This window comes from Pteropus medius, unplaced genomic scaffold, assembly GCF_902729225.1.
Source record: "Pteropus medius unplaced genomic scaffold, Ma_sr-lr_union100, whole genome shotgun sequence".
Taxonomy (NCBI): Eukaryota; Metazoa; Chordata; class Mammalia; order Chiroptera; family Pteropodidae; genus Pteropus; species Pteropus medius.
Window position 1 is genome coordinate 6,585,246 of NW_024355990.1, and position 27,709 is coordinate 6,612,954.

Here is a 27,709-nt window from a genome sequence, read left to right on the forward strand (position 1 = left end):
CAAGGTACCTAACGCTGACTCTGGCGGTGGTGGTGTGGGTGGGGCACAGGAAAGGGGGAGGACTGAGGTGGGGCACAGGCAAGCGGGAAGACCGAAGATGCCAGACCACTGTGGTGATAAGAGCTTGGTCCAAGACGAGGAGAGCGGGCTATAAAGAAAGAAATCAACCTCGGAAATATTTTAGAGGGAAAAATGGGTGTCAATCGACTGTAGAGATGAGATAAAGGCGAAAGAGTATTCTGGTCTTGGCAGAAGGCCGACCTCGTAAAGTCCAGGGGTTGCTCCAGACATTCCTGTGGCCCCCAGGTCCAGGTACAGTGTCGGGCTTGTGGTAGACACGTAATAAATATCCACAAATTGAATGTCGCTCCTTTCATCCCGACCGTCAGCTCTTAAATCAAAATGGTGGGGACTCTCAGAACAGCTCTATGTCCTCCTGATGTGCCAAAGTCAACCTCCAGAGGAGAAGCTGGGATGGATGGTTATCGCTGGTCTTTTCTGGGAGCTGTTTTCAGAAAAAGGCCTCGTTAACTGAACATTTACCCTATGGTTAAACCCATTTCTCTCACTGCTGTCTCTGAGCTCACTCTCTTTTGCTTTTTCTCATGCTAGAGTCCACAAACTGGGTTGAAAGTAGAGTTTAGCCTTAGGCGCACAGACCAGAAGGGTGGGCAGCACTTGACCACCTCATGAAATAGGCCCATGTTGACCTTGCAAGTGGTCCTGGGGTCACTGGGGAAGCACTTCGCTGATATCACCTGCGTGGAGTAGAAGGGGGTGTGTACTGCAGGTCAGTGGGCCCCCTGTATATTCCTTGCCCTGTTGGAGACCCACAATGGAACCCCCTTAAGTGCAGGGCCGAGAGCCGTGAGGATCCCCACCTCAGGGCAGTTCTGGGTTTGGGTGTTCTTCACCATGGAACATGCCAGATGCAAGCAGAGACGGGAAGGCGAGGTGCCACCATGACAATGCCGAGCGGGTGAGGATGGAGGTGCTGGTGGCATTTCTTTGCCTTGCAGTCGCAATGAGTGGAGAGATGGGTCGCACAGTCAGGTGAGCGATCTCTTTAGCACGTGTGCTGCAGAAGCCGAAACCAGCTAAGAATTTCATAGATACCTTCATGTCCCAAAATTTGGGGGTCGGCGGAGGCTCTCTAAACCAGCCCACGAAATGCCTTGTAAATCCATCCTGCCTATTGGGGAAACAAAACAGATGGGCACTAAGTGAACAGTTTGTTTTTGTCTGGGGGGCTGGTATAATTCATTCCCTGCCCTGTTAAGCGGGTGCTTACGCAGTTCAATAAGGCCGGGGTAGCGTGGCAAAGGATTCAGAGGGTAAAAGGCCTCTGAATCACACGAGAGATCAGAAAAATCCTGAAGCACGTGGATTCAGCCCATAAAGAATGCCTTAGTCCAGGATACTATTTCTTCTTAGTCAATGCCCAGTTCTAAGAAATCCGATTATCTGCTTCCCTAACCTTAATTAGGTAAGGAAGAATACCCAAATGAAATGTGAGAGGGGAGAGGTCTAGCTCTACCTACACAGGCCTCCTGACAGCCATGAGATAAGAAAGCAGACGCCATAATGACCATGAATAGGACATAGAATCGATGGCCATATGTCACTCATACAGACGCCACCTCAATAAACAGACCAGATGGGGGTAGCTCTAATGAGGACCTGACATCCCCCCTACCTCCAGATGTCTGAGGCCATCGTGTTTCATGTCCTCACACAGTAATAAATGTTTCTGAGAAGATTCAGAGTCATCGGTGCAGAAATTAAATTAAATTAAGGATGCGGGGAAACGAGGATTGCCTTTGAGAGCAGCTTCTTTCTCAGTAAAGGAAAATACCAGAACTAAAGAGTGGACCCTCAGCTATAGGAAAAACCATGCTAATTAGGCCGGCTTCCCCCACGGTTCTGAGTACCCCAGTCACTCCATTGCGGGGGTGCATACTGATCACGGTGGCTTGCAGGATGCACATCCCTTTGGAGAGACTGTTTCCTGGAGGCATCTGTGCTAACGTAGAACCCCCTGCTGCATCGGCTGTATACGGGCTCAGAGAGCTCACCTTTTCACCTCGCCTGCTTGTGCCGTGGACCTGGTCCCCCAGCGCCTCCAGTACGCAGCACTGGAATCCACCTCGCGTGCTTCATGTCACTGAAGCCAGGCGTGTATTTTCGAGGAGGGCCACACACGATTCAGATGCAGCCCATCCAAGGACCGGCTGAAGGGCAGTGTCCACTGGGGCATCTCAGCCACCTGGCAACCGGGCTGCAAGGGACCGAGATCCTTGGTGCCCCAGGCTTAGAACCATGGGGGCTGTTGTAGAGATGAAGCAACTCTGAGGGTCTCGGGGAGCCGGAAGTGGAGCTGTTGAAAGAAAGGGGAGCAAAGCACAGGTCTGGGGTTGTGGGAGAAACGAGAGCTCACAATATTAGCCAGGGCTCTTTCGTTGTTTGCTTGTTTGTTTGTTTGTTTGTTAGCCTGGCACCATTGCCCCCTTGACGATGAATGGCTTGAAGTTAGACAGGCGTGAATCAGAAGATGGTACAACTAGCGTGAAACGGGAAGCGGGTGATGGGTGTCTCAATGCCTGAACCTGGTGGAGAGAGAAAGAGGGGAGAAGAGAGTAAGAAGATGGCCTTCTCTGATTCCCAAGTCACCTGGGGCTAATGGGGTGTACCCCTGACTCTGGCTTAGAAAGAATAATAAAACAACCTAGCCTAAATGGTGAAGGTGTATGGCTAGATCCAGGCGGATGGGAGGTATTCAAACCAGATGCCACTGTTTCCTTTTCAAAGAAGCTTTTAATTTTTTTTGATAAAGAATGGGGCACACAAAATGGCCCGTTCGTTAGCAGTTGACTGTGTCACTGCCTGGCTGATTATATCCCTGAGGGAGATGGGAGTCCCCCGCCAGGCATCACTTCAGACTGGTCTGCATAGCTTTGTTTGGTGAAACAGGGGTCTTAGCGAGATCTTAGCGGGCTCAGGTTAGAGATGTAGCTTTGGCCAATTTAATTCCACGCTGCTCTGAAGCTACTGTTTTGCAAAATGAAGAGCTGAAACGGAAGACCTGTTATTTGGTTGCTTGGAAACTGATGCTTTTACTACCCAGAGTCATGACCAAGCCCTTCTGGGGAGGCCAGGCGAGCTACCCCCAGCTCTCTCAGTCATAAATGTCTTAGGAGCCAGGCAGAAATCAGTGGAGCAAGAAGACAGAGATTTTAGTGGCAATTGCCCCGTACAGACAACCTAAGTTCCTGCAAGGGGCACAAGCCTGTCAGATCCCCACTTCTGGCTCTGGCTGTCTGTTACACAAGCACCCTTGTTTACTTGCATTTCCATGGCCAGGTCACCGTGCAGTGTGAGGATGGCGACTCATCTAGAGAACAACAGAAACCAGGAGTGATTCTGTGACGTCTTGCAACCAAAGAGACTTGGAGGCCCTGAGTGGTCAGCCCAGGCAGCTTCGCCTTCCAAGTTGTCCCCACTAGCACTTCTGGCCTTGTTAATATCATCCCTTGCCCTTTGGCTAAAATTTTTACGTGCACGGCCAGGTGGATAGGAAATCTAGGCACCCGCCCTGTGCAGGCTGAACCGCTCCTACCCATTTAGAAACTCCGAGGAAGGTCGGTGCTGTGGCCTCCAGCCCCAGCCCCTCCTTGAAGAAGTGTCTGCCGTGTTCACGACTAAGCCTGACATTTTTTTCTAGGTCTGCATGTCAGCGGTGGTGAAGTTGTTCAGGTCCCGTGCTAGTGGTTATGAGGTGCTCGGAGCGAGGTCAGCCTGGTGTGCTGCTTTCAGCCACACAGCAGCGGACACCACGCCGTGATAGCTCATGCGTGTGTGGTGGAGAAAGGTCTCTCGCTGCCTGTTAGATACACCAGACAGCGGCACACCGGTCCAGGGCTAGGAGATGGCTCTCCTCAAATGAATCTCGGGACATTCCAGTTGTGCCAAGGCATCGCTTCCCTAACCACCTCTTTGAGATCCGAGACTACGCGAGCCTTTGTCTCTCACCTTACCCTTCTCCTCTGTTCTTTCGATCACTCCTTCTGTTCATTTCACTCGTGTGCTTCATTCACTAGTTTACCCGCCGTGAGCCACGCCCTGTGCCGTGAGCAGCAGGTCTGCAGCGGGGCTGGCGAAACACGAACCTGCACACGGGGAGTCTGAGGCTCGTCCACACTTACCTTCTCTTTCTCTGTCTCCCCTCAGCTGAGCCCCGCCAAGTGGGTGCCGGTGTTCCTTATTCATTTGCTAACTCTACCAGAACCACGGACAGCATTTTCTCGAGCGGGGTCAGCCATTCTACAGGTGGATTTGAACACTCACTCTGTGGCTTCCGGAGTCGTGGAGATAGAGAAGATGCTCAAGGCAGGGCCGTGGGCCCTGACCCCAAGTAGCCTAGAGACCTGGGAGGGAGAGAAGAGTAACATGTGAAAAACAGAGAAAAATGAAGGTCAAAGATGTATGTCGTTGCGCTAACCCTGGGGGTACTGGTGGGCCGGGAAGGCCCTGGAGGTCTTGAACTTGGATGTGCCAGGACGAAACTGATAATGTGGCAGGAAGGAGCGTAGCATGAAGGCCGGGAATCCCAATGGCCGCCCTTGCTGGGGCGGAGGGGTGACAGCAGATTCAGGTCGGAGTCTGGGGGAGTAAAGTACAACCCCTTCCAAAAAGACCGAGGTCAGCGCTGCTCGGACCTCCTGAAAATCGGTCTCGTAGTGAAGGAGTGTTGAGTCGGCCTCTTCCATGGTCTGGTGTTGTTGGAAGATGCCCAGAGGGAGGAGGGAGAGTCCAGAAAACAGCTTTTCATCTCAGGTGTGTCCCAGGCCAGGCGAAGGAATGACATGGAAGGGTAAGAGCTGAAGTGTCTGGACACCCCTTTCAGGGAGAGAAAGGGTAGGGAGGGGAGCAGGAGGTGGCGGGTCGAGAGGGAAGGAAGCTCCGCTCTGCAGGCAAAGGAGCGTTGGGTGGTGACGAGATGCTCGCCCCTTCGGAGGGGCCTGGGGATGAGGGCGAGACCTCACTCTTCATCGACACTCTTTATTTCCCTCCAGGCCTTTGACACCATCTCCATCTCTTTTTCCGATGACTAGTTTATTGCGTTTTTAAAATTAACGCAGTGTGAGATGTTACAGTTCCTCTGATTATTTGACATCTGAAAGATAAAAATCATTCTCTCCGAAAATTGCACATTGATTTTTCTGGTTTTATATCGCAGTTAGCCTCAGCCGTGGCTGATGGGCACATTATAACGCCGCCTTGTTTCATTAGGAATCTGAGCCATGCGCTTTATTACCCATTGTCAGGTGTCCCTGATGGCATCTGGAGTGAGGCCAGAGGTGGCTGCACGAAACTTTAGAGATAGTCCATCAGACCACAGAGCCCCTCAACCCACAGGCTCTGTCGTCCAGCGCCAGGTGATTCCCAGGGGAGGAGGCAGCTTCCCCCTTGCGAAGTGAGCCTGCAGGGCAAGGGCGCTGTGACTCCATCCCTTCTCCTGTCAAGCACGACAGGCCAAGCCCCTCTCGGTGGCTTCTGGTTCCTCGCCGTTAGAGCTGTTTTCAGAATTTTTTTTTCCTTTGGATGAGCAACACATTAGAAGTATAGAACAGTACATAGCATGTAGTAAATGCTGAGTGACGTTGACTGTTATTTAGATCATCATTAATTGTAAACAAACTGTATATTGATAACAACCCCTTACAGTTTACAGCCTGCCTCATAAGGGTAGGGTCTGCACGGGTTTGTCATCAGCAGGGGCTTGACACACATTTACTGAATGGATAATGTGGACTGCAAGCTGTAAGGTATGGGAAAATTTAAGGCCTTTTTGTTGTTCTTCCGAATGCATAGTACTCGTTCCGGGTGCGTGTGGTGTTCTCTAGCGCATTTATTGGACGTTTCGCTCTTTTAGCCAACGTGATGGCGTATCAGCTCAGGTCCCCCAAGAAGCAAGTGCCAAGAAGGGGTCAGGTATGTGAGAGATTGGTTGGCGGACATGCCTGTAAGGATGAAGGGGCGGGAGCAGGAAGTGGCAGGGACGGCCTTCAGCCTGCGATGCAGGCCTGACCCCTGTGAAAGCGGGGGCGGAGGTGGGGGGGAAGGAAGGCCGGGGGCGGGACCCCCAACTGCAGCAGCACCGTTCCAAGCACGTTTTGTTCAGGGCAGTGTAGAGGGAGGTCCTCGAGCCACAGGTGTCCTCCAGGAAGAGTCCCGTGTCCTGCACGGGTTGTCCCCGTCCCTACCCCGCCCCCCAGGCTCGGTCACGGGCTGGGAGTAGCTGAGGGCACGGGGGATGCAGCAGTGGGTCCTGTAGAGCAGCAGCTGGGGTCGTCAGTCACCACGCTCCCCACAGCTGCAGATCCGAAGGACGCATTTTCATGGCCACCACAGCGGGACTCCATGGGGACAGGCTATATGGTGTCTCTTGTTCTTTTTTCTACTACTTACCTGGAGTTGGTGGACAGATCTCCGGGGGGGTGTGCTGAGGCTCCCTCAGGAGGAAGCAGGAGACCGAGCGAGCCCTAGGAGTAGGCCGCAGTTCACGGGGCGGTTAGAGGCAAGACCTGTTATCCTGGACTGATTGCTGGTGAGGCACTGTCCAGCAGCCCCAGTGCTGAATCCTGACGGACAGCCAGTTAGTTACGTGAAGAGCCAGCTGCTGCCTAGAGAATCGGCATCTGGGACAACGCTGAGTGCGTTTGCCGCAGCCCTTTGGCAGGTAAAGAAACTGAGGCTAAGAGCCAGTGTGACACATACCCACCACCACCGCCACGGTCGTTTCGTTGGTGGCAGATCTGAGAAGTCACCTTTGGTGCTTCGGCTCCGGGCCCACTCCCTCAGGCACTTTGAGCGGCACTGTAGATTAGCGGAAAGGTAATGAACCTGAACTCTGAGTCTCTGGGCCGGCACCCTGACTTCCTACTGCGCTTGCTGAGTGGTTTATTCAACAACGTATCGGAGTGGGCAGTGTGCTGCTGGGGACTGCCCAGGCCTCGAGAGCACACCCCACGGTGCCCGCAGTTTTCACCCCCAGCCTAGCCCACCTGTGAAATGATCCCCACAAAGATCAAGGGTTGGGGGTGATATTCGGAAGCCAAAGGGAACAGAACAGTGCACCCCTCTGCTGCACTCTCTCCTTTCCGTGAGTCAGAGTTTCTGAGACCCCACTTTCTGTCTCCGAAATCCCCAAAAGGCCAGCCACTATGACAGCCCCTCACTCGGCCGCAGGGAACTTTCTGGGGCAGATGCCCAGTGAGGCTCAGGAAGAGACAAGACAGAGGGGCAGAGTCGTGTGGAAGAAGCCATGGTTGGTGGCCCTGGGTCTCCCTGGTGGGCCCTAACCTCAGAGCATAAGGCACGATAGCACCAAGCCTGAAGGAAATCGGGCACTGGATCCAAAGCAAATCGAAGAAACGGGAGAGGACAAGACAAGCAGAGGCAAGGGACGCAGCTGAGGCATGAGCACGTCTGCCTCGGGGCTCCTGGGCGGCAGGCATGAGAACGGAACCGGGTGTTGGGTGTGGACTGGGTCTGCCTCACTGGGTGGGGCACTGACCACCAGCTCCCTGTCCTGGAAAATTCCATCAAGCTCCAGTTCACAACCTTCTTCCTCCATGCAGCTCTAGCTGTCCTGCCTTCAAGTGCCGTTCCCTTGATCGGAACACTCATTTCAACATGTCCCCAGTTCTAAGCAAATGCCTTGGTACAGAGTAAGCATTCAGTAAGTCCTCATGGGTTGAATCAATGAGTAAGACACACGGATGAGTGAATTTCCTTTTATTCAAAGTTGAGAAAGCTCTTAATTATTTTGAATTCTCCCAGACAGTATTTCCCAAAAGGAGTCCCAGAAAACACAGGTTCTGCAAGATGTTAGCAGGTGTTCCCTAATAAAAGGGCTGTGTTGTCAAACACATTTGGAAGACAAAATTGCACAGGTTTCTTTAGTGCGAGGAATTCTCTGAGCCTTTAAAATGTGAATGTGGGTTCTGAATCTTCAAGAGAAGGCTATTCAAGGTTTCCACAACACAGTAGGCTCAACCGTCTGAAATTGCTGTTTTATAGTTTGAAAAACAAAAAAAAAGACAGTGTTTAAATAGCAGTAATTACAGATGCTTCAACTGAATATTTGACTGTCGAACCCTTTACACAATTGTAATTGGCACTCCATGGAGCTCCATTTGGAAAATGTTGATCTAGGACCTTGGTTTCCCTTTTGGAGGGAAGGAAGGAGATGGGAGGAAGGTGGGGGAGGAGGAGGAAGAGGAGGGAGGGAGGAGGGAGGGAGGGAGGAGGAGAATCTAAATCACACCGAAAGCCGTCTCTGGTGTACATCCTCTCCTTGGAGATTCAGGTGTGACTGTCCCTGCCTCTGGCACACGACAGCCACCTGAAAACCACGGTCGAGCGAGAGAACCCCTAGAAAGACCAAGCACTTAACTGTCTGAGGTCAAGGCCTTTCCCTCATCCCAAGCAGGCAGCCGTCTAGCTGGGCCCCAAAAGTCAGAAGAGCCGCCGACAGCAGGAATGAGCGTGAGCGGCCGCCAGTCAGACGCAGGCAGCTGAGGAGTCCTGGGTGTTTCGGTTGTCTGCCTCTATTTGAAGAAGGGGTCACGTTTGAGAGGTCAGGGGGAGGGCTGCAGGGGGTCTGAGGAGATGACAACCCACTCCTTTAGGGGGAACCCTGACACAACAGCACACCCACGGCCTCCTGGGCCCTCACAGAAGGCCGGGCTTTGCCAATCCCTTCTCTCTGGAACACTCTCGAACCCCTAAGACTCGGTCCTTACCTGCCGTCCACACCTGCCTGTGACTCGCCCCAGGATGTAGCTGGGCCTAGTGAACAGTGGACCCCTGGTCAGGTTTTACCTGACCTTGGTTTTACTTTCCAGGGCTTTGGTCACTGCGATCAGCTGTGGTCTGAACATATTAACTGGAAAATTACAGAAATAAACAAGTCAGAAGTTTTAACTTGCCCGCCGTTCCGAGCTGTGTGATGAAATCTTGCCCCTTCTCGCCCCGTCTTGCTCCATCCCACCCAGAACATGGATCACCCCTTTGTCCAGCGAATCCACTCTGTATATACACCCCGCCCGTCAGTCACTCAGCAGCCACTGGTCACTCCGTGATCCGCCTTCAGCCTCCCCAGTGGGAAAATCCCGGAGTGGACTTCTCTGGCGAAGGACCTGCTCATCCCCTGCAGGAATCCTTTCTGGGCCCCACCGCCTCTTCCTCACACAGCTGTCCTGGCAACTGCCATGTTGTCACCTGTTTCCCAGCACTCTATCCTGACCTAACCTATAAAAAAACCCACGAACTGTAGAGTGCATGCCCCAGCTAAAGTCAACCAAATTAAGCAAAATAAAACATCGCGTGCCTGTACCCTGCCCCGGTCCTTCCCGCTTTCCGCTCAAGTGCCTCAGTGTAAGAGCTGGAACGACATCTCAGCCTCAGTAAAAGGGATGACGGTGTCTTTTGAGCACTTGCTATTTTTAAGCCACTTTATTTTACACTTTCAAATATAATCCTTCCAGCCACTCTGGAGAGGAGATAAGATCAATATCTGCATTTTAAAGATAAAGAAGCTAGACAACTTATTCCAGGTCATGCAAGGCTTCGAACCCCCGTCTGTTAAACCCCGACTCTCTGCCCTTTCCACTTGTCTCGGATCAAGTGTGGATTTGGTCCCGGATTCCCAACCATCACCTCTCATCCCCAGGGAAAAAGAGTTCTATTTTTTTTTTGGCTGATGTCAATTGCCTTCCAGTCCAGCGTCCCCTACGTCTGCCATATTCCCTTCCTCTGTCAGCTAACTCTCGCGTCCCAGCTCTCCAGAGAGAGTCCGCATCTTTGAACCGTACGACACAGGACCGCACGCACCAGGCACAAGAGCAGCTTCTCTGCGGCGTGACTGAGAGAGGACAGCCTGTGTGCGGGGCTGTGACGAAGCGGGTCGGGGAGGGTGCTCCCGGCGCCTGCCGATTCGTCTCAGGAGTATCCTGGATCAAATCTGACATTCATTAAAAGAAGGCCTCTGGGTCTCGAGCGCCTTGCTGGCCGAGCTGCATATTTTATTAATATTTGGCATTTCCAGCGGACTCTGAAGTTGCGAAGTGTTGCGCTGTGGTTTATGAACTCTGCTGCTCTGCTGGTGGTACCTCGCTCAGCCAGCTGTCACCGTGTCACCGGCCTGTTGCCGATACCTAGCGAGATCCAAGGCCCCTCTCCCGTCTCCTCTTCTCACTGGCTTTTCCCGCTTCCGTCTGCCAGTTCTAAAGACACCCCCACTTCATCCCGATGGGTCTTATCTTACTTTCCCCCCTGGTTTCTCGGCCCCATCGGCCCCTCCATTGCCCCGCCGCCTCCGCCTCTTCCTCGTCACCCCTTCCAATCTCATCCATCTCTTCTTAACACTTTACTCACAAAGGTTTTCTTTAACTTATTTTCCAGAAAAGTCCAGAGACCTTTTCTCATTCCTTATCTGTGACCCCAACAGCTATTAGAAACCAGCCCCCCATCGTCGCTTTTTCCTCCTCCGTCGGGGTCCCTGTTTGCGTGTGGTCCTGAGCTTGACATTTCTAATCAGAGAAACACGCACTGGAAGTTTCCGTATGACAAATGGGTCATGCCTACCCGTTAGGGTGTCGCGAGTGGGTAGAGTAAGGTGGGCTCCGTGGAAGGCGGGGCTCGTGTTTCAGCGTTTAAACAACTGATTCAGACTTTCGTTTTCATGCCTTTGGGCCATCTTTCCAGCCTGTTTCCATCCGCACACGCGTGTGAATGCATATGTGCATGTGTGCGTGCACACTCACATCTTCGTGAGCTCCCCCTCGCCTCACGCCACGGCTGTACTGGGCGTGTGAGCTCACACCTGCATACTGCCTTTCACACCATTGCTTCACACCTGCAGGTGTGAGAATCTATCCCCTAGAGAGGCTCAGCACCTCCCACATCATGTTCCTGGCTAGTGTCACCCTGGCTGCTCATGCCTTGTGTTTCTGCTTAGGTAGCTGTGTGAAGGACACATTATTGAAGCGTTTCCAACACCATAGTGGTGCCGTAATCTACAAATTGATGGCATTTAACTTTATTATTCCTACACTGTTCTCGTCTCTTCCATGATCCTCCTTCATCCTCTCTGCCCCACCTGCCAGATGGAAGCAATAATCTCGTGAACCGAAATTTTAGATTTGTCAGAGAGGCTTGCTGGGGAGACAGACTCGTATAACCACAGCAAAGCCCTTTCTAGCTCCCTAATCAGCCTCGTCCTACATCCACGAATATCCTTAGCCCCCAAAGCTAAGGATGGCCAGACATTCGAGGAAACCCCAGAGAACGGGACAGAAGGACCACAGTAAATAGGACATTCCCTGGAGAAAACAGACAGTTCAGGAAGCCAAGGAGAAGACTGTAAAAATTCTCAGTGGTCTATTCAGCTGATTCAAGAAGATATTATTGTACCCACAAAGCAAGAACTAACTGTAATGAAGTAGGAGTAATCAAGAAATAAGAGAGAGTTCTTCAATCAATAAGATAATTGCCATTTTTTTTTTTAAGTTAAATGGATAGATGATAAGAATGTTCCGGATGAAGGGTCAAGCCGTTCTGGAAGGTGAAAGGAAAAATGACCTCCAGTTCGCAGACACTCATCGAAGTCATGAGATGTGAGTTCAGACCCGAAGGAGACGTTTTCCTGAGCCAGAGAGCAGCAGGGCCTGGCAGGCTGAAAGGCCCCAGCAGATGCTGAGTTGGCTGAACAAAGACCGCCCAGCCCGCCCCTCAGACGGCTCTTGCTGAGAGAGAAAAACCAGCTTAGCTCTGGGGAGCCGAGGATGTCATCAGCATCAGACATCTCAGAGGCAGCCTTGGATCCAGTGTCCTCATGGTATTGGGGACAGGCTGATCTATTCAGTCACAGAGCAAAACCATGTTTACGTATGTATGCAAGGACTCAGAAGTCGATGGCCCACTCATCTCATGAGCTCAAGGAGACCCTCTAGCCGAATGAAGAAGGAGCAAGAAAGGGGACACATGACATATAAGAAGGGTGGCATCACGAGTATTGTGTGATTCCTCTCATTCGAGATTCCTAGAGAGTCAGACTCATCAGAGACGGGAAGCAGCATGGTGCTTGCCGGAGGCTGAGGGGCGGGGGGCGGGGAGTGAGTGTCAAACGGGATGGAGCTTCGGTTTTGCAGATGAAGAAGGACGGTGACAGTGGCTGCAGAGCAACGTGAACGTACTTAATGCCACCGAACCGCACCAGAAAACAATGGCCGGGACGGTCAATTCCACCTGACGTGTCGTTATCGCAATTACAAGCAACAACGTGAAGAAGAAAGATGGAATTCGAATTCATTCCTAGACGATGGGAAGAATGTCAGAAAGGAACAAGAAACACTCCACTGGGCCTCGAGTCTGGGGACCATCTTCTTCACACAGGAGGAGTGGAAAGCCTTGGGACTATTTTTCCTTCTCTTCATCCAACCCGATCGAGTATACAGAGAATAATGTGTGATCACTCCAATATTGAAAATTCACTTTTGATTAAGATTGCATTTTTTTTTTTTAGGTGAGGCCCCGGTTGACCTCGCGGATCGCAAGGATCTTGTCAGCTTACAATCCCTTATTTTTTTATTCTTTACACCTGCAGCGCCTGGCAGGATGGCAGCTTTTTAATTGCAGAGATGAAACGTATCTACAAGGCAGTGTCACAGGCTCTCACTTTGATGGCGGAGCGGCGGAGGGCAAGCAGCGGTGGGCAGATGTGCGCTGTATTCCTCGGTGTCCATAAGGAAGACGCGGGAGAGCAAGGTGGATAAGGGAGAAACACTCGTGTGTCGACATGCCGTCCATATGAGAACCGTGGCAGATCAAGGAACCAGCGGATTAGCGTGTCATTGAAAGTTGGGGTCCTCACGCTCAGAGGAGCGTTAAGAGATAGTTTACCTCTTGGGCGTAGAGCCGGGGATGGGGGAGTGAGCTAGGGAAGTGTATTACTTTAGCCTTTTTTGAGCATTTCCAAAATTTTTTTTCCACGTATAGGTACGTTACTTTGATTAAGAAGTAGTAAGCGGTGTAATTTAAAGTGCCGTTTTTTAGTTTCAGAATAAGAATGTAAAGTGAAGCATTTACGTGCCTAAAATCTTAGGAAAAGAGAAACTGGAAAATGATCTTCAAACATATGGAGGTAAAGCAAGGGTGGTGGGAATACTTGCCAAGGAGGGCTCCTGGGGGGCAGTAAGGGGAAGTGGGAGAGGCACAGCCCAGGGGTGCGGAGACCTGTTGCCAGGTCTCTGCCTGGACTAAGGGCCGTCCCCATCTCAGAGGGGTGCTGAAAGCACCCTCCCACTGAGATCCGTGCGTTGTGGACTACGCCCGTCATCGGTGCAGCAGAACATGACAGTGATCTGAGACGTCAAAATCTGTTTCTTGCCTACTTTCTAGAAGGGCTCCGGTGGGCGTCGAGTATGGGGAGTGAGACATGGACCTGTGTCTTAGGTTATTCATCACCCTGGAAGAACCGCCAGAGTCGGATCTTGTTCAAATGTCCTCCAAGGGGGTTAAAAAAATCCTTTCCTCCCAATTTTGTTAGGCTCCCAAGTCCACACGAGTCACAAAACTGTGGATAAGCCCCTCCAGGCCCCCAAAGGATCCCCAATTCAGGCATGTCCAGGATTTAGTCACACACCACGCAGAGGTTGTGGGCAGAGTGCAGCCAGGTGGGGAGCCAGCGTGATGTTAGGGCAGCTGGCCGCCGGCTGCCTCTTCCTTGAGCAAGGCAGTTCCTTCCTCGCCAAGTGCGGGGGGCCTCGGGGCAGGATGATTGCTAGGGTGGGTCTGTCGATTCCCGTGGAGTACAGAACGGGACGCCTGCACCCCGCTCATCCTTGCCTGGTCCCGCCACCCAGCCTTTTGATGGAGAAGAGCACCGTCTTCACGAAGCAGCGAGGAGCTGGGCTGTTGGCCACACCTGCGTGTGGACAGGCTCGCAGCTGCAGGCGTCTGGGCGAGGCGGGACCTCCGCCTGAATCCCCCACCACTTCCTAACAGAGTGGGGGTGGAGCCATGGGGAGTGGCGGGGACGGCTTAGGGCCACACTCTGCTCTCTCTTCTCCCTCCTGGGACTTTCTCCCACCTTAGAGTACTTCCTCCCCCCAAAACGAGGCTCCAGCAGACTGAGGCCTGTGAATGGTGGGTGGGCGCGCTCAGTGTGCAGCCTGGAGGTGGGTGGTCGAGGCAGCACTTAGCAGAGCCTCCGTCTGCAGCCCCCGATTCTCAGGGGGGACAAGAGAGCCCCCTTGCCACGTATCACAGGACGCGCCTGTGTGGGGACTGACGGTTCCATGCAGCCCACACTCTTGATTGTCCAATGTCCATCATCCTGCCTTCCAGTGTTTGCAGAGCTTCTTGGGGTGTGAGAGCTTCCTAAACCCCAAAAGGGATTTGTACCTTACAGGATTTCCAGAACATCACCTCGTCCCCTTTCATACCATGAATTTGTCAAATCCAAGCACCCAGACGCTTCCCTGCCTGCCGGGCCCTTTGGCAACGGGGAGAGAAAGCTCAGCGGTCAGATGTTTGGACGGGGATTGGAGTGCGGGTCACGGTGCCTGCCGGGCCCCCCCCTACTGGTCTGATCGGTCTCTGTACCTGCAAGTCAGTCCTTTTTATGGAGGGCAAACCCAGGCGTGGGCACCATCTGCGTGGCGAGGGGGTGCTGGCCACGAAGCAGGGCTTGTCGCTCGGGGCAGCTCCGCGTCTTCTGTAGGAGCGAAGGCCTCCTCTCCCTTCTTCTCTGTGGGAACGCAGCCATCCGATCTTCGTCTGGTTGTAAAAAACGAACCTTCGAAGGCAAATTGAAATTGACTCTTGGATGCGGGTGTTTAATGAGACGCCTTCCCCTGCAGTCAGTCTGACCTCATCCATGCCAGTGGGCAGGTGCCCCCTGCACTGTCCGCTGGGCTTGGGCTCCACTTGAAGGAGGCGGCAGTGACTGGATGTAGCAGATTTCTGGGGCCATCCTCATGTCAGCGGAGCCCAACTGGACACAGTAAAATCTACCAGGAAAGCACGCCTGCAAACAGGGGTTAGGACACGGTTATTTTAATTAGTCAGGGACTCACGTTAGAGAATCTGCAATTGTTAATGTCTCTTAAGAAACCCTGAGACCTGACTTTATCGATATCGATAAGAATTTGAGTTGAATTGAACTCTTCTGGAATATCTCTATTTATTCATCTTTCCCGACACCTAACTTTACCCAGTACGAATAGCAGAGGTAGTCATCCACGTTAGGAAAGCATGTCAAACTGCTTTTTCAAGAAAATAACCTGAAGTTGCTAATTTCCATCCTTTACAGGGACTTTGTCAGACTGCAGCAGGGTTCTTTGGCAAATACCTGGCTGACTGGACCAATGTTTTATTTAATGAACGTGTGATAGAATCTTCCTGGTTCCCTTCCCGCTAGACACCTGAGGCCGAAGACAGATGGGAAGAAGCGCGTTGGGGGCCAGTCTCCCCAGAAGGCTCAGCCACACGGCGGGGTCAGAGTGGGGATAAAGGCATCACACCTGCTCTGTGCTGCGTCTACGCCAGACAGTGTGTCTGTCCCGATAGCCGAATGCCAGGGAACCCATACTGTACTGTGGGTAACGTACCTAGCCTGTCACGCGTCTCCCGGCTCAGTGGCAGTGGCCAGGTAGGCAGGTGCAGGGGGCAGGAATCAAGGCTGAAAATGAAAAGAGTTGTTATGGGCCGAATGTCTGTGTCCCCTCCCGTCCCTGAAATCCTAACCCCAAGGTGATGGTGTCAGGAGGTGAGGCCCTTGGAGGTGACCAGGTCATGAGGGTGAAGCCCCCCGAATGGGATTAGCGCCCTTATAAAAGAGGCCCAAGGAAGCTCCCAGCCCCCTTCGGTCACGCGCGGACCCAGGGAGGTGCCAGCTCTGAACCAGGGAGCGGCTTCTCACCAGACACCGGCAACTTGATCTTAGACTTCCCAGCCTTCAGAACTGTGGGAAAGAAATTTCTGTCGTGCTCAGCCAGGGACAGTTTTTCCCCCAGGGGACCTGAGACAGCGTCTGGAGACATTTCCGATTGGCACATTTGGGGATGGATGGCATTATCAGCATCCAGCAGGTAAAAAGCATGGGATGCTGCTGAGCATCCTACTCGGTCGAGGCTGGCCTCCGACAGCAGAGGTCGGTCGTGAGGGAGCCTCCTCCAGAAAGCAAAGCACCGTTATCCTGTCGTTGTTATGAGACCCTCCGATCATACACCAGGATTTGGGCCCCGGTCCTCTTCATTTTCCCCAGTGGGGAGACGGAGAATCAGGAGAGATGGGGAGAGGCAGACACACCCACCTTCCAGCTGCAGGAGAAGACGGGTGGGCCAGCCCAGCTCCAGCGCTTACTGTCAAGTTCGACCCCAGGACGGTGCCTGGCCCTGCGTTCCGCTGGACTTCTCACGCAGGTTCCTGGCTGTTTCCCCTCTTTGTACCTGAGTTAATGGCAGTGGCTGTGGCTCACTGATATATCCCAGTCACTTTGGGTTGTGTCATAATTACCTTCCTAATTTGTACTCTTGGAGGAACACCTGGGCTGTAAGCTCCAGCTGGCATTTGTCCCCTGCTCCTTTTCCAGCCAGCGGGTTCTTGCTGCCATCTGTTGATCTTCAGCGTCGGCCTTAATTCTCTTACTTATGTTCTTTCCCGTGTGTGTGATCTGTCTTGGTTTCTTATTAGTTTAGCTCCGAGGTATTTTTTTCCACCTTCAGACGGGGCAGCAATTACATTCTTTTCCGGCATTACCTCTGTTTCCTCTTCTCCTTTCTGAATCAGCTAAGCGTCGGCTGCCTCCCTAGGCAACCAACCTGTGCATCGGGGCAGCGGGCTGTGGTTCCCATCCTGGGGGCAGCAGGCAAGCCAGGAGATGCTGCGCTACAGGGCAGGGCCGAGAGACAATGCATTCTTTCTGTCCAGGCCGCTTCAGGAAGCAGATGCCAGCCCTAGCTGCCTGTACCTGGGAGAAAGCCACAGCCCAGGTCAGCAGACTGGGGTAGGGGGATAAGGGGAGACTGAGGGTCAAGGCCGGGCCCTGCCCCTCCACACTGTGTCAATTTGGGCAGGCCCTTTCTCTCCTCCTCGACCTCCCCAGAGCTGTTGGGAGCATTTGCTTAAGTCAAAGTGTTCGGGCTACGTGCTAAATTAATAGAAAGGGTTAGTTTGCTAATTATTACAGGTCCTGTTGCTCTAGGCTGCACTATCATTTACATGAAAATGACTCATTAGAGCAAAATCTTTAACCAAAGAATCTAACAGCTGTTGTTTATGGTTTAGCAAAGCAAATTTTTTCAAAGGGAGAGATTTGTCCCCCTCACATCAGGAAACACCCCTTAGTCCCCCTCCTAGCTTTGACACCTCTCCCCAGTGGGCCAGGGGACCTTGCACTAGAAACCCGGAGCAGAATGGGTCATGGTCCTGGCAGCGTGGGTTCAGAACCAGCTTGAAAACAGTGGGTTGGTGAACAGAGGAGCCCGGAAGGCAGCAGGTGGCCAGATGCGGCATCCCAGATGTCCTCCGACTTCCTGTTCTCCTGAGATTCCGGGGCTGCCTCCTCCCGCATGCAAAGGACATCTGAGACTCTCAGACACGTGACTCCCAGCTCGTCCTGAAATCCAGCTCTCGCCGGTCCCCGGCGCCTCGCCTGGGACACCGTTCCTACCTGCCTTTTTCTGAAGCTCGTCAGTTGTATGTGGCAAACCCAGAAATGTTGAACTTGTATCCAGACTCTTCCCTGGGCTGTGGCTTCCACTCAGGGGGGCATTTCTGGAAGAGAAGGAGAAGCATCGGCTGTGGAGAAGGAAGGGCCTAGAACTCAGCATCAGAGCCCACCTGGGCCCCCAGCCCAGTGTCCTGCCACCTTCCCCTCTTATCTGTAGAGCGGAGCTGACAGTCACTACCTTATCTTGCATATAAGGCTTTTAGCCCGGGGCCTCGCATAAAAAGGGCCACCAGCCACCCATTTATCAAGAGGAAGACCACAGAGACTGAGATCTTGAATGCAAGGCCTCATTTGGCACCTGGAGTCATCTGAGAAGAAAGACTTGACGAATAAAGAGTCAGCCTTTATGAAGAATCCAAGTAAATAATGATAAATAAAATTTTAAAACCTCGCTTTTAAAAATCTCTGGTTGCTCTGACAGTGTTGACTTAGCTTGCCACTTAAGCCGAGAGTTTTGTTTGTTTGTTTGTTTGTTTGTTTAGAATGCCTACAGCACCTGGTCTTCTTCGGTGGTCTCCCATCCAAGTACTAACCAGGCCTGACCCTGCCTAGCTTCCAAGATCAAACGAGATTGGGCATGTTCAGGGCGGCATGGCCGTAGTTGACCAAGAGCTTTTTGAGGGAGTATTTCAAGGACTTTTCTGCAGCCCACTGTGGTGTGTGACATGCGTGCCAGGAGGCTGGCCCCAGAGCCTCAATGCTGCTATTGGTTGTGGAAAGACCCATCCCCCTGCCCCAAGCCCCTGGCTTCTGAGTCTGGCAGTGGCCCAAGCATCATGGCAGATGATCTCTGGGGAGTTCCTTTACCTCTAAAGTCCTAGGACTCTGTGTCCCATGGTTGGTTGTGATGAGAAATATGGGAAGATATTTGGTGGGGCACCAGAATCCCAAATTCTCAACCAGCAGCCCCCGGTGGCCACAGTCAACACATAAGGTCCCCCAGGAGATGGAAGCACAAAGGGAACACTTTATGCCTTAGCGAGGTCTTCGGGTGAACCAGCCTCGATCGTGGCTGAGCTCATTCCCCTTAACACAGGACAAGCCTAAGTGGCCCTCTGGTCCCCGAGTTCCTCCTGGAGTCATTATTACAATCCCAGTGTCCTTGGCTCACTCTAAACAGGACATAAGGACAAAAACAGGCAGTTCAAAGAGAGTGAATCCCGAAAGAAGACAAGAAAATCAGATTTCCCCCTCTTCCCGCTAAACAGCAGAGATTCCTCCTGGCCGCTCAGCACTTGGTCTTGATTCTGACCAGTACTGCTAACTCTGTTTCCCATTTGGAGGGAGGCTGGATTTCCCATGGATCAGGAAGTGGCTTACCATTACTCTTCTACCCCACTGGTCCCAGGCCATGGGGACAGGTCCTTTTTGTCCCGTAGCCTCTACCTCTCCATCGGACACTTGTAGACTGGCATTGTGCTTCCACATTGGGGCATATAGTCAGGATGCTGGCGAACTTAGCAAGCTCGCGAGTCCCACTGGAGAGGACTCGGAGAATCGTCTTGTCCATCCCGAAGCTTCAAGCTGGACCATAGCCACACCATCTCGGGGTAGACCATGACAGCCTGCTGTCTGAGGGTGGCTCATCAAATGTCTGCGGTGACATCATTGGGCCACCAATCAACCTTGTACTTCTTGTGAGAACTAATAAAACCCTATGTGTTTAGGTCAGCAGTCATCAAACTCTTTCCGTAAAGAGCCAGATAGTTACTATTTTAGGTTTCTGGGCCATATGGTCTCTCTCACAACTACCCATCTCTATGATGTAGCACAAAACCAGCCACTGACAATTTCTCAACACATGAGCATGGCTGTGTGCCAATAAAACTTTACTTGTGCACAGTAAACTTATGTAATTTTCACATGTCATGAAATATTATTCTCTCTGCGATTCTTAAAGCTATTTAAAAATGGAAAAGTTGTTCTTAGCTTGTAGGTCATATGAAGATAAGCAGTGGGCTGGATTTGGCCCCCTAGGGTCATCGTCTGCTGACCCCTGGTTTAAGCTCCTACTATGTGATGGTTTTGTGATTGGCAGCCTAATTTTACCTAACACAGTGGTGGTGACGAAGCTTACTGGAAAACGATTTCTAACCTCTCATGCTTTTTTATGTCTGTTACAGAGGGTCTCGCTGTTGGAGTCGGGTTCGGGGCCGTAGAGAAGACGGCATCGGCCACCTTTGAGAGTGCCAGGTAGGCCAGCACCGAGCTCCCTGGAGCACGGCACTGCACCCCGTCGCTCTCTAGAAGTGCTTGCTACCTGGATGAGTGGGGCCAGGGTGGGGGCGGGCGGGGCGGGCGCCAGGTGAAGCTCACCCTCGAAGAAGCAGGTTTATGCCACGTTTTCCAAACGTGCTATCTAGCGGGTAACCCGCGAAGAAGCAGGTTTATGCCTCGTTTTCCGAACGTGCTATCTAGTGGGTAACCCGCTTCGAAAACACAATGTGGACGTAATTGCCTGTTGTTGTCTAAACCCTTTGTCTGTATAAAGACAAAAGGCAAAACGAACAAACAAACAAACAAAAAAAACCCATAACAAAGGCAGCCATCGCTGCTCCCCACTGCCCCCTCCTTTTTGAAGCCCTCCCTCTCTCTTTCCCGACAGGGGCCTCCCCTGGCTGCCCCCTTTCATGGCCACTCCCGTGCAGGTTCTTTTGTGGGCGTCTCGTCCTACAGCCCCTTCTGAAGACCCTGCCCGGAACTCTCTGCAGGGCGTCCCCGCTCCTCATGTAGAGCACTCCCCCGAGGCGGCCTGTCCACTCCCACAGCGTTATTTTCCATCTGTTTGCTGGTGGTGCCCGTGTTGATCGTTAGCCTAGATTTTTCTTCTGAACTTACGCCTTCGGATCTGGCTGCCTTCCAGCCAGCTCCACTTAGATGGCGCCCCGGGGGACCCTCACGCTCAGCGCTTCTAAAGTTGAGTTTGTTGTCTCCATCTGCTGGTGTGCAAACCTGCCCTCCCAGGCTTCCCGTCGCCACCTGGCACCCAGGGGGGTCAAGTCACACTCGCTGTCATCTTCATCGCCCGTAGACAGTCGCAGGCCTTGTCGGTTCTTCCTCTCATCTACCTCCGTTGAATTAAACGGAGCCTAGGGAACGCTACAAGCTTGGGATGGCAAAGGGGGCGTATCCTTTAGGCATCGTGGCGATGAGTTCTGCCTGGTCCACCTGTGCCCACAGAGCCGTGCACACTCCAGCCTCCAGGCTGAAGGACGGCAGGGCTGAGCCTTCCGTCCGAGGGCCACAGACTCGGATGGCACCAGGGGTCTGAGGGCAGCACACATGAGTGGGCACAGTCAGGTGAACACAGCTGGGAACAGCGAGGGCAGAGGTAGACTTGAAGTAGACGGCGCATGGACTCTCCAAAGGCCCTTGGGCTGGCCTGTTCCGGCCAGAATTTTTCCTGTTCTCACCTTCTTATTTCCGCCTGTCAGGCTCCCAAGGTATTCTGTGCTTGATCCCCAGCATCCTCCGTTAACGTGACGCCTATTGTGAAAATCAAATGAGACAGTAGACGGGGAGGGGCCTGTAGAATGTAAGAAACATCACCCAAAAACTCGAGGGCTAATTCTAAATCGCGAAGCCCAGCGGACTGCTTTCTCAGTGCCAGGCGTGGGGTGGGAGGCTTGGCCCTTCGTCCCTTGGCACAGCCATTTTGATCTTGGCTTTGTTTAGACCACTAGAAACGTCAGAGTCCGACAGTATTCAGGGGCCTGAGTTGCCCGGAAGGGCTGACCCCATAAGCATTCAAAGGCCAGGTCCTCCCAGAGCAGGTCCCCTCCCAGAGGAGAATGTCACTTACTACCAAAGGTCTGTGCCTGTCAAGTGACCGCCCTGCCTCAGGCATCATGCTCCTAGGCCAGGCTTTCTGTCTGGTGGCACCACATCTCCTGTGACATCAAGATGTCAACTCCGATGTCCCTCTATTCTGTCACCTGCACTTTCTGCCAATCTTTATAAATATTTCTGAAGAAAGTAGAACACAAACCTCTCTAATCCAGCCCCTCCTTTCCCTCGTCCAAGCAGAGTCTCCCTGAGTCACACAGGACTCACCAGGACCCTTGAACACGGACGGGGTGAGGGCAGCACACCTCAGCACTCCCAGCCTCACAAAACCCTCTGCTAAACCAGGGTCACTGGGGGATTTTCATGTCCCCACGCTGCACCCCCTGTGACAGGCTGCGGGGCAGAGCTCTTCAAGCGGTGCTGCCATCAGCACTGTGTTCAGAGTATCCTGGGGTTGGGGGCCACCATTACGCAGGCCACAGCGAGGAGAGCTGTCTCCCAAGCAGACCCTGTCCTTCGCCCGTTTTCCTCACTCGTAAATCCACACGCAGTTTATGATTGGCATTCGTCCTTTCTGAAGGCCTGTGACCTTACTCTGGGCTGGTAAAAGGCAGAACTGCCCTGGGCAGGGCTTGGTGGCTTTCTCTGCCTTTAGCTCAAGCTACACACTGGATTTAGTGGGAGGATGGGGACTGGAGGGTAGGAGAAAGGGAAGAAGGCAGGGAAGGAGGAAGGAAAGAAAGAAAGATGCAGGAAAGAAAGAAAAAGAAAAAGACAGACCCATGGCTGGTCAGAGGGACAAACAAAGTCGTCAGATGATTAAACGCATTTCGTTTTAACTAGAGACAGGGTTCGCTTTTTAAAAATTCCAGTTCTGTGTGATTAACAAGTGGCACCCCTCAAACATGACACAGAGAGGTTAAAAATAGAGGAATGGAAAAAGATGCAGGCTGGACGCCTCACAAGAAAGCAGGTGTTAGTTACTATTTCATTAGCAGACGAAACAGACTTGAAGGCAGAAAGCCCTACGAAGAGTAAAGGTCAGTACTTCATGGCAAGAGAAACAACACCCCAGGACGGTACAGCGACCCCGCATCTGTGCGCACCTGGCAGCATAAGCCTCGAACGGCCTGAGAAGAAATGGTCGGGGTGGCGAGGAAAAACGGACCAACCGCCGTCAGGGCGGGGCCTGCGATTCCCCCTGTGACACTGGCGAAGACAGATAAAAAGTTAACAAATCGTCCTTCGTGGACGTGTGGAGACCCCTGATCTGGCCGTGAGGAAACTCGCATCCTTTTCAAGCACGCGCGTGCGTGTTTCCCAAAACCGATTAGAGTATCGAGCCCCAGAGAAAGTCAGAAGAGCCGCAGATCAATGCCATTCAGACCACAGTCTCTGCCCTCGGTGCGATATAATAGGAAATCAATAACGAGAGCTTGCCACAGTGATTTGTTCGCGGGCAGTCAGCCTGTAGGCACCGCGCTGCTCAGCATAAGCTCCAGGGGAGGGACGCAAACCACAGTATCTAAGGAGCCAGTGGACAGAGGGCAAGCTCCGCCCTGGCCTCAGGCACATCATCGCAGAATGGGCGGCATTTCGTCCAGGTGTGGGGACTGTCCCCGTGCGTAGGTGGAGACGATGAGGGCAGGTGATGCGGCCAGCAAGGTAGGGCGTTTTCAGGGCCGGTGGAGTTCCCACGGTGCTTTCTGGAAGGCGAGGCTGATGGGTCAAGGAGAAGTGCGTTCTTCAGCAACCTTGGTGGTTCCGACCCGACCCGGGACGTGCCGAGGCCCAGAAGGCGATTTGAACACTCCCCTGGCTCCGTCGGGATAGTCTGGGGGAGAGGAAGTGGGCGGGCCAGTGTGAAGAAGTCTATTGACCACCCACAGCTCTGTGTTTTAGCGGCTTCGAGGGAGATAAGGGATGCGGTGAGGATGGATGGTGGGGATGATGAGGGCGCAGGAGGGGGACTTACGTGGAAAACCACAGACAGGCACTAGTCAGCGGGTTCTGTCGTCGTGTGGAAGGGGGTTCACGTTCAGGAGGCAAGGAGGCGTGGGTCGTCTCGTGGTGCTGTGGAAAGGGCTGAGAGCGGAGAAGGGAACAGCTTCCTGGCCGTGCCTGGGCCCCCACGGACCACGCCGGCCACGCCAGGTGGCTTCTTGTGTAGGGATGGACAGCCAACGGCCCATGGGCCAACTTTGGCCCAACACCCCACATCTCATGTTCCTATGTTGTCTGTAGCTGCTTACGCGCTGCGGTGGTTGAGCCGTGTGATTGCCACAACTTAAGAACCTTGAGCCTGAAAGCTGGAAACACTGACTGTCTGGCCCTTCGCAGGAGGAGCGCGGTGTGAGGGCCCCTCATCTCGCAGGCTCGGTCCCTAGTTTTCGTCCAGATTCATCAGATGCTCTGACAGCAGTGGTCGTCTTCATGACCCTGTGCCCTGTTTGTCAGGCGTCTGGTAGCAGGAGGTTCTCATCTCTCCCCTCGTGGCGTCACAGCCCGCTCACAAGAGAAGAGGCAGGTAACAAATTAAATGCTTCAAGAAGGCTCTGCGTGAAGAGGAGAGAGGACAGGTAGGGCCCCCATCGTGCAATTCGTGTGTGGCTGCTGCCATCTAGTGCTCGGATGCTGTCGCTCCACCTGTGTGGACCCCTCCCACCGCTCTTCCTATCCGTCCACCTTCCTTCCTCACTAGCTAGCTTGCTTGAGGACTTTCATTTCATTCACAGTTCAGCGTCCTCCGTGATGACTCTCAGCCCGCAAAGGGCAGCAGCCTGAAGTTCAAGGGGACACACAGCTTCGTTCTCTCTGACCCGGTCGGTCCCTGGCAATTTCTTTTGGTTTCACTGCAAAGAAATTCTTCAGACCTCACTCACTCACGTCTTTGGGGAGCTGGCTGCTCAGACGGTTTTCCTTTCTGAACGTGCTTTCCAGAGAGGAGACATGTCCTCGGCTCCCACTGAACTCACTGGCAGGCATCATCCAAACCAGCAGGGAGGGCAAGGTCATTTACGCCCCATCATTTTGCTCCACGTGTCACTTCCTGTTAAAGCTCTGGCTAGGCACACCCTGAAGGACAGACAGGTACAGCGAGCATCCTGGAGCAGGCTGCGAGTCAGCAGAGGAAACTGGCTGCAGACCTCAGTGTGCTGCGGGTAATCCACGAAGCACATCCCCTCTGTATGCCTGGGTGCCATTCCTGCGGTGTACCCCAACCCGCTAATGCTAACCAGCACCCAGATACTCAGTCAAGGATGCTGGGTGGATCAGCCTGCATTTGGCTCTAATACAGCTCATTAAGTTACATGTAGAGACATCAAGATAAATTTTATCTTGACCAAAGAGTAAAATATAAGCCCGGCTTAAAAACCAATATGTATGTTAATATACTAATGATCATTTAAGACAGCAGCCATTAGTCAACTAAGCAGCTATTCATTTAGAAACACGAATGGCCATAGACACAGTTTCCTGGTCGTTAGTCACCATTAACCAGTTGACGAGTCTGCATGTATGTGAAAGGCCTACAACATGTATGCATCTGTCGAAAGAGTCTCTCCCGTTTTTTCTAGTATATTCTCGAAAGCACGTTTGTGGAGAAGTTGAAGGGGAGACTTCATTGCTGTGGTGGGGAGGGGTTTTAGAGGAGTAAAATCAAGACTTTTTCATTGTGGTCCACTGAAGCATCTTTTAAGGGTCGAGCTGCCATAGCTGCTACCCCCCACATCACAAACGGCTCCCACGGTGCCCCTACGCCTCCCCACAGCGGGACCCAGCTGCCAGACTTCCGGAGGGTGCTGGGGAGACGTCCGTCCTCAAGGCTGCCGATCTCGACCTTCTCTCTGCCGTTCCCCAGGGAAGAGTGGTCTTTAGCCTGAGAAGTAGAAGGTGCCCAGGGGGAGAAGATGCTTTTCCACCTTCACCCAGCCACTCCCAGGGGAGTGACACACACGCTCTCCCCCGCCACCTCCCACCCTTAAGCGCTTCAGCAGAACTGGGAGTTTGTTCTCGTGCTGTTATTCATTTGCGATAGAAGATCGTGCGCTCAGTATTATTTTATGCAAACAAGCCGTTCTTTTGAACCCGTCAAACTACCTTGCCGGGCATTCTAGAGTCATCTGTCAGCAGCTCCTTCTCTTCGATTTTTCTTTCCAGTCCTCCCACAGATTGATAGCCTTACCTTGAATCACATTAAGAGACGGTGGACTTTGGAAGTGTTGGCGGCAGGCAGTGGATGGCAGACAGCGCCGCCAAGTGGTAGTGTCCCATCATAGCTTGTCAGGCGATGTACAGAAAGAGGACAAAGTTCGGGCAGGAAAGGCGGTTGAGAGGTCTCGATGGCTGAGGCAGTGTGCGGCTGACACGGGCGGGCGGCATACGCACGGAAGCGAAGGACCGTGTATGGATGGGTGCGAGTTTGCAGAAATGCGCCGCGCGTTTCCGAAACGGTAACTTCTTCACATTCCAGCTGTTTTCGTCCTGACAGTTCATCCATCCTTCATTGACTTCGGCACTTGCAAGTTTCCATCGTCATCTAACTGTCCCCTGTCAGAGAACAGTAATGCAGTTTGTACGTGACCCTGCACAGAGAGGAAGTAGAATCGGGAAGTGGACTGTGATAGAGCAGGAAGCCACCCTTGCCCTTCGACCGTCGTCCCGAGCAGAGGAAAACAGAGGTGTGAGGAGTCCTAACTTCAGCACACCCCCAAAATCAGCTCGACTTTTCTATCATTTTAGGGGTGACACGCTTATTTTCATAATGACTTTCTAAAATAACGTTACTGATTCTATCAGTCCCGGGAGTAAGGAGGGGCCTGAAGCCAGCCACACACGTGGGCAAAGCCAGGCTAGGAGTAAGCAGTTTCTCATGGACAGATTCAGGTAATAAGTACTCAGGTCATTTATCTGTCTGTCCATCTGCCTATTCATCAATCCACAGGGCTATTCCTGAGCCCGTTTTGTTGGGTATACCACATTTTTTAAATCCGTTTATTCACTGATGGACATTTGGGTACTTTCCACGTTTTGGCTCTTATCAATAGTGCTGCTGTGGACACTTGCATACAAGGTTTTGAGCAGACACGTGTTTTCATTTCTCTTGGGCACATACGTAGGAGCGGAATTGCTGAGTCACGTGGTAGCTCTATTAACTTTTTGAGAAAGGGAGCTTTAAAAAAGTCACCTTACATGGCAAAATAAAAGGAATCAGATTAGAGCAAGAGTTTATTTGAATCTTCAAAGGTCCATTCCCCAAACGTCATCATTGCAGGAGCCTTTCGCAGGGCCACCCCCGACCCCGACCCCGAGTCTCGGCCCTTGAACCACAACAGTGACGAGTGTGAGAACCATAGATGACCTCGCTGGGTGCTCGCTGTGCGCTCGGTCCTGTGCTGTCCCTTACCTCCACTCTCTCACTGAATCTGATCCCTAGCAATCTACCTACAGGAGGCAAGACTCACGTGTAATTCTGTTTCACAGGTGAGAAAACGGAGCCTGAGAGGCGCTTTGTCCACAGCTCCACTGCTAGCAAGAAGAGCCCAGTGTGTCCCCAGGTCTCTGGCTCAGGACCTAGCTCTTTCCTGGGGCCGGCAATGGCCTGATGCCCAGAGGCTAAGTGAGAGAGCCCGGGGGAGTGGGTGGACCTTACTTCCCAATGAGTTTCCTTTGCTGCAGACCCTTTTGTGTATGTGTGTGTGTAGGTGGGTGGTGGTGGGGGGGCATGTATTTAAGAGCATGGATTCTGGAGCTAGACTACCTGGGTTCACATCCTGGCTCTGCCACTATCTGGCCATATACCTGGATGCATTGGTTTTTTTTTTCCTCTGTGCCTCAGTTTCCTAATCTGCAAAAGGCCAACAGTAGTGGTATCTACCTCAACAGATGGTTCTGACAATGAACCGAATTTGCATGCGCAAAGCACCTGGAACAGTGCCTGAACAGAACGGGAAGGCCATGTGCAGCGCAGGTATTATTTTTCTTTGCCGGCCGCCCACGTCAGACACCGCAGGTAGATTCCCAGCCCAAGTTCGGGGGCAAGCGCACCCACCCAGGAGGAGGATGGGCTCAGAGTGGCTCCCTCGGGTGCACAGGAAGGCGGGGCCCAGCCGTGCGTGGCCA

At 52.7% G+C, this 27,709-nt stretch overlaps 1 protein-coding gene and 1 pseudogene across 7 annotated transcripts in view; one reads left to right on the top strand and one right to left on the bottom strand.

Annotated features, from left to right (window-relative positions):
* Nucleotides 1–27,709, top strand: part of SLC39A11 (solute carrier family 39 member 11) — a 340,928-nt gene that overhangs the window by 262,689 nt on the left and 50,530 nt on the right. For all 7 annotated transcript variants that reach the window (XM_039859787.1, XM_039859783.1, XM_039859781.1 and 4 more), the window contains one exon: nucleotides 19,924–19,993. In XM_039859787.1, the coding sequence (XP_039715721.1) occupies nucleotides 19,924–19,993 (70 nt within the window). The remainder of the gene's footprint in view (nucleotides 1–19,923; nucleotides 19,994–27,709) is intronic.
* On the bottom strand, nucleotides 18,285–18,403 carry LOC120600415 (uncharacterized; annotated as a pseudogene).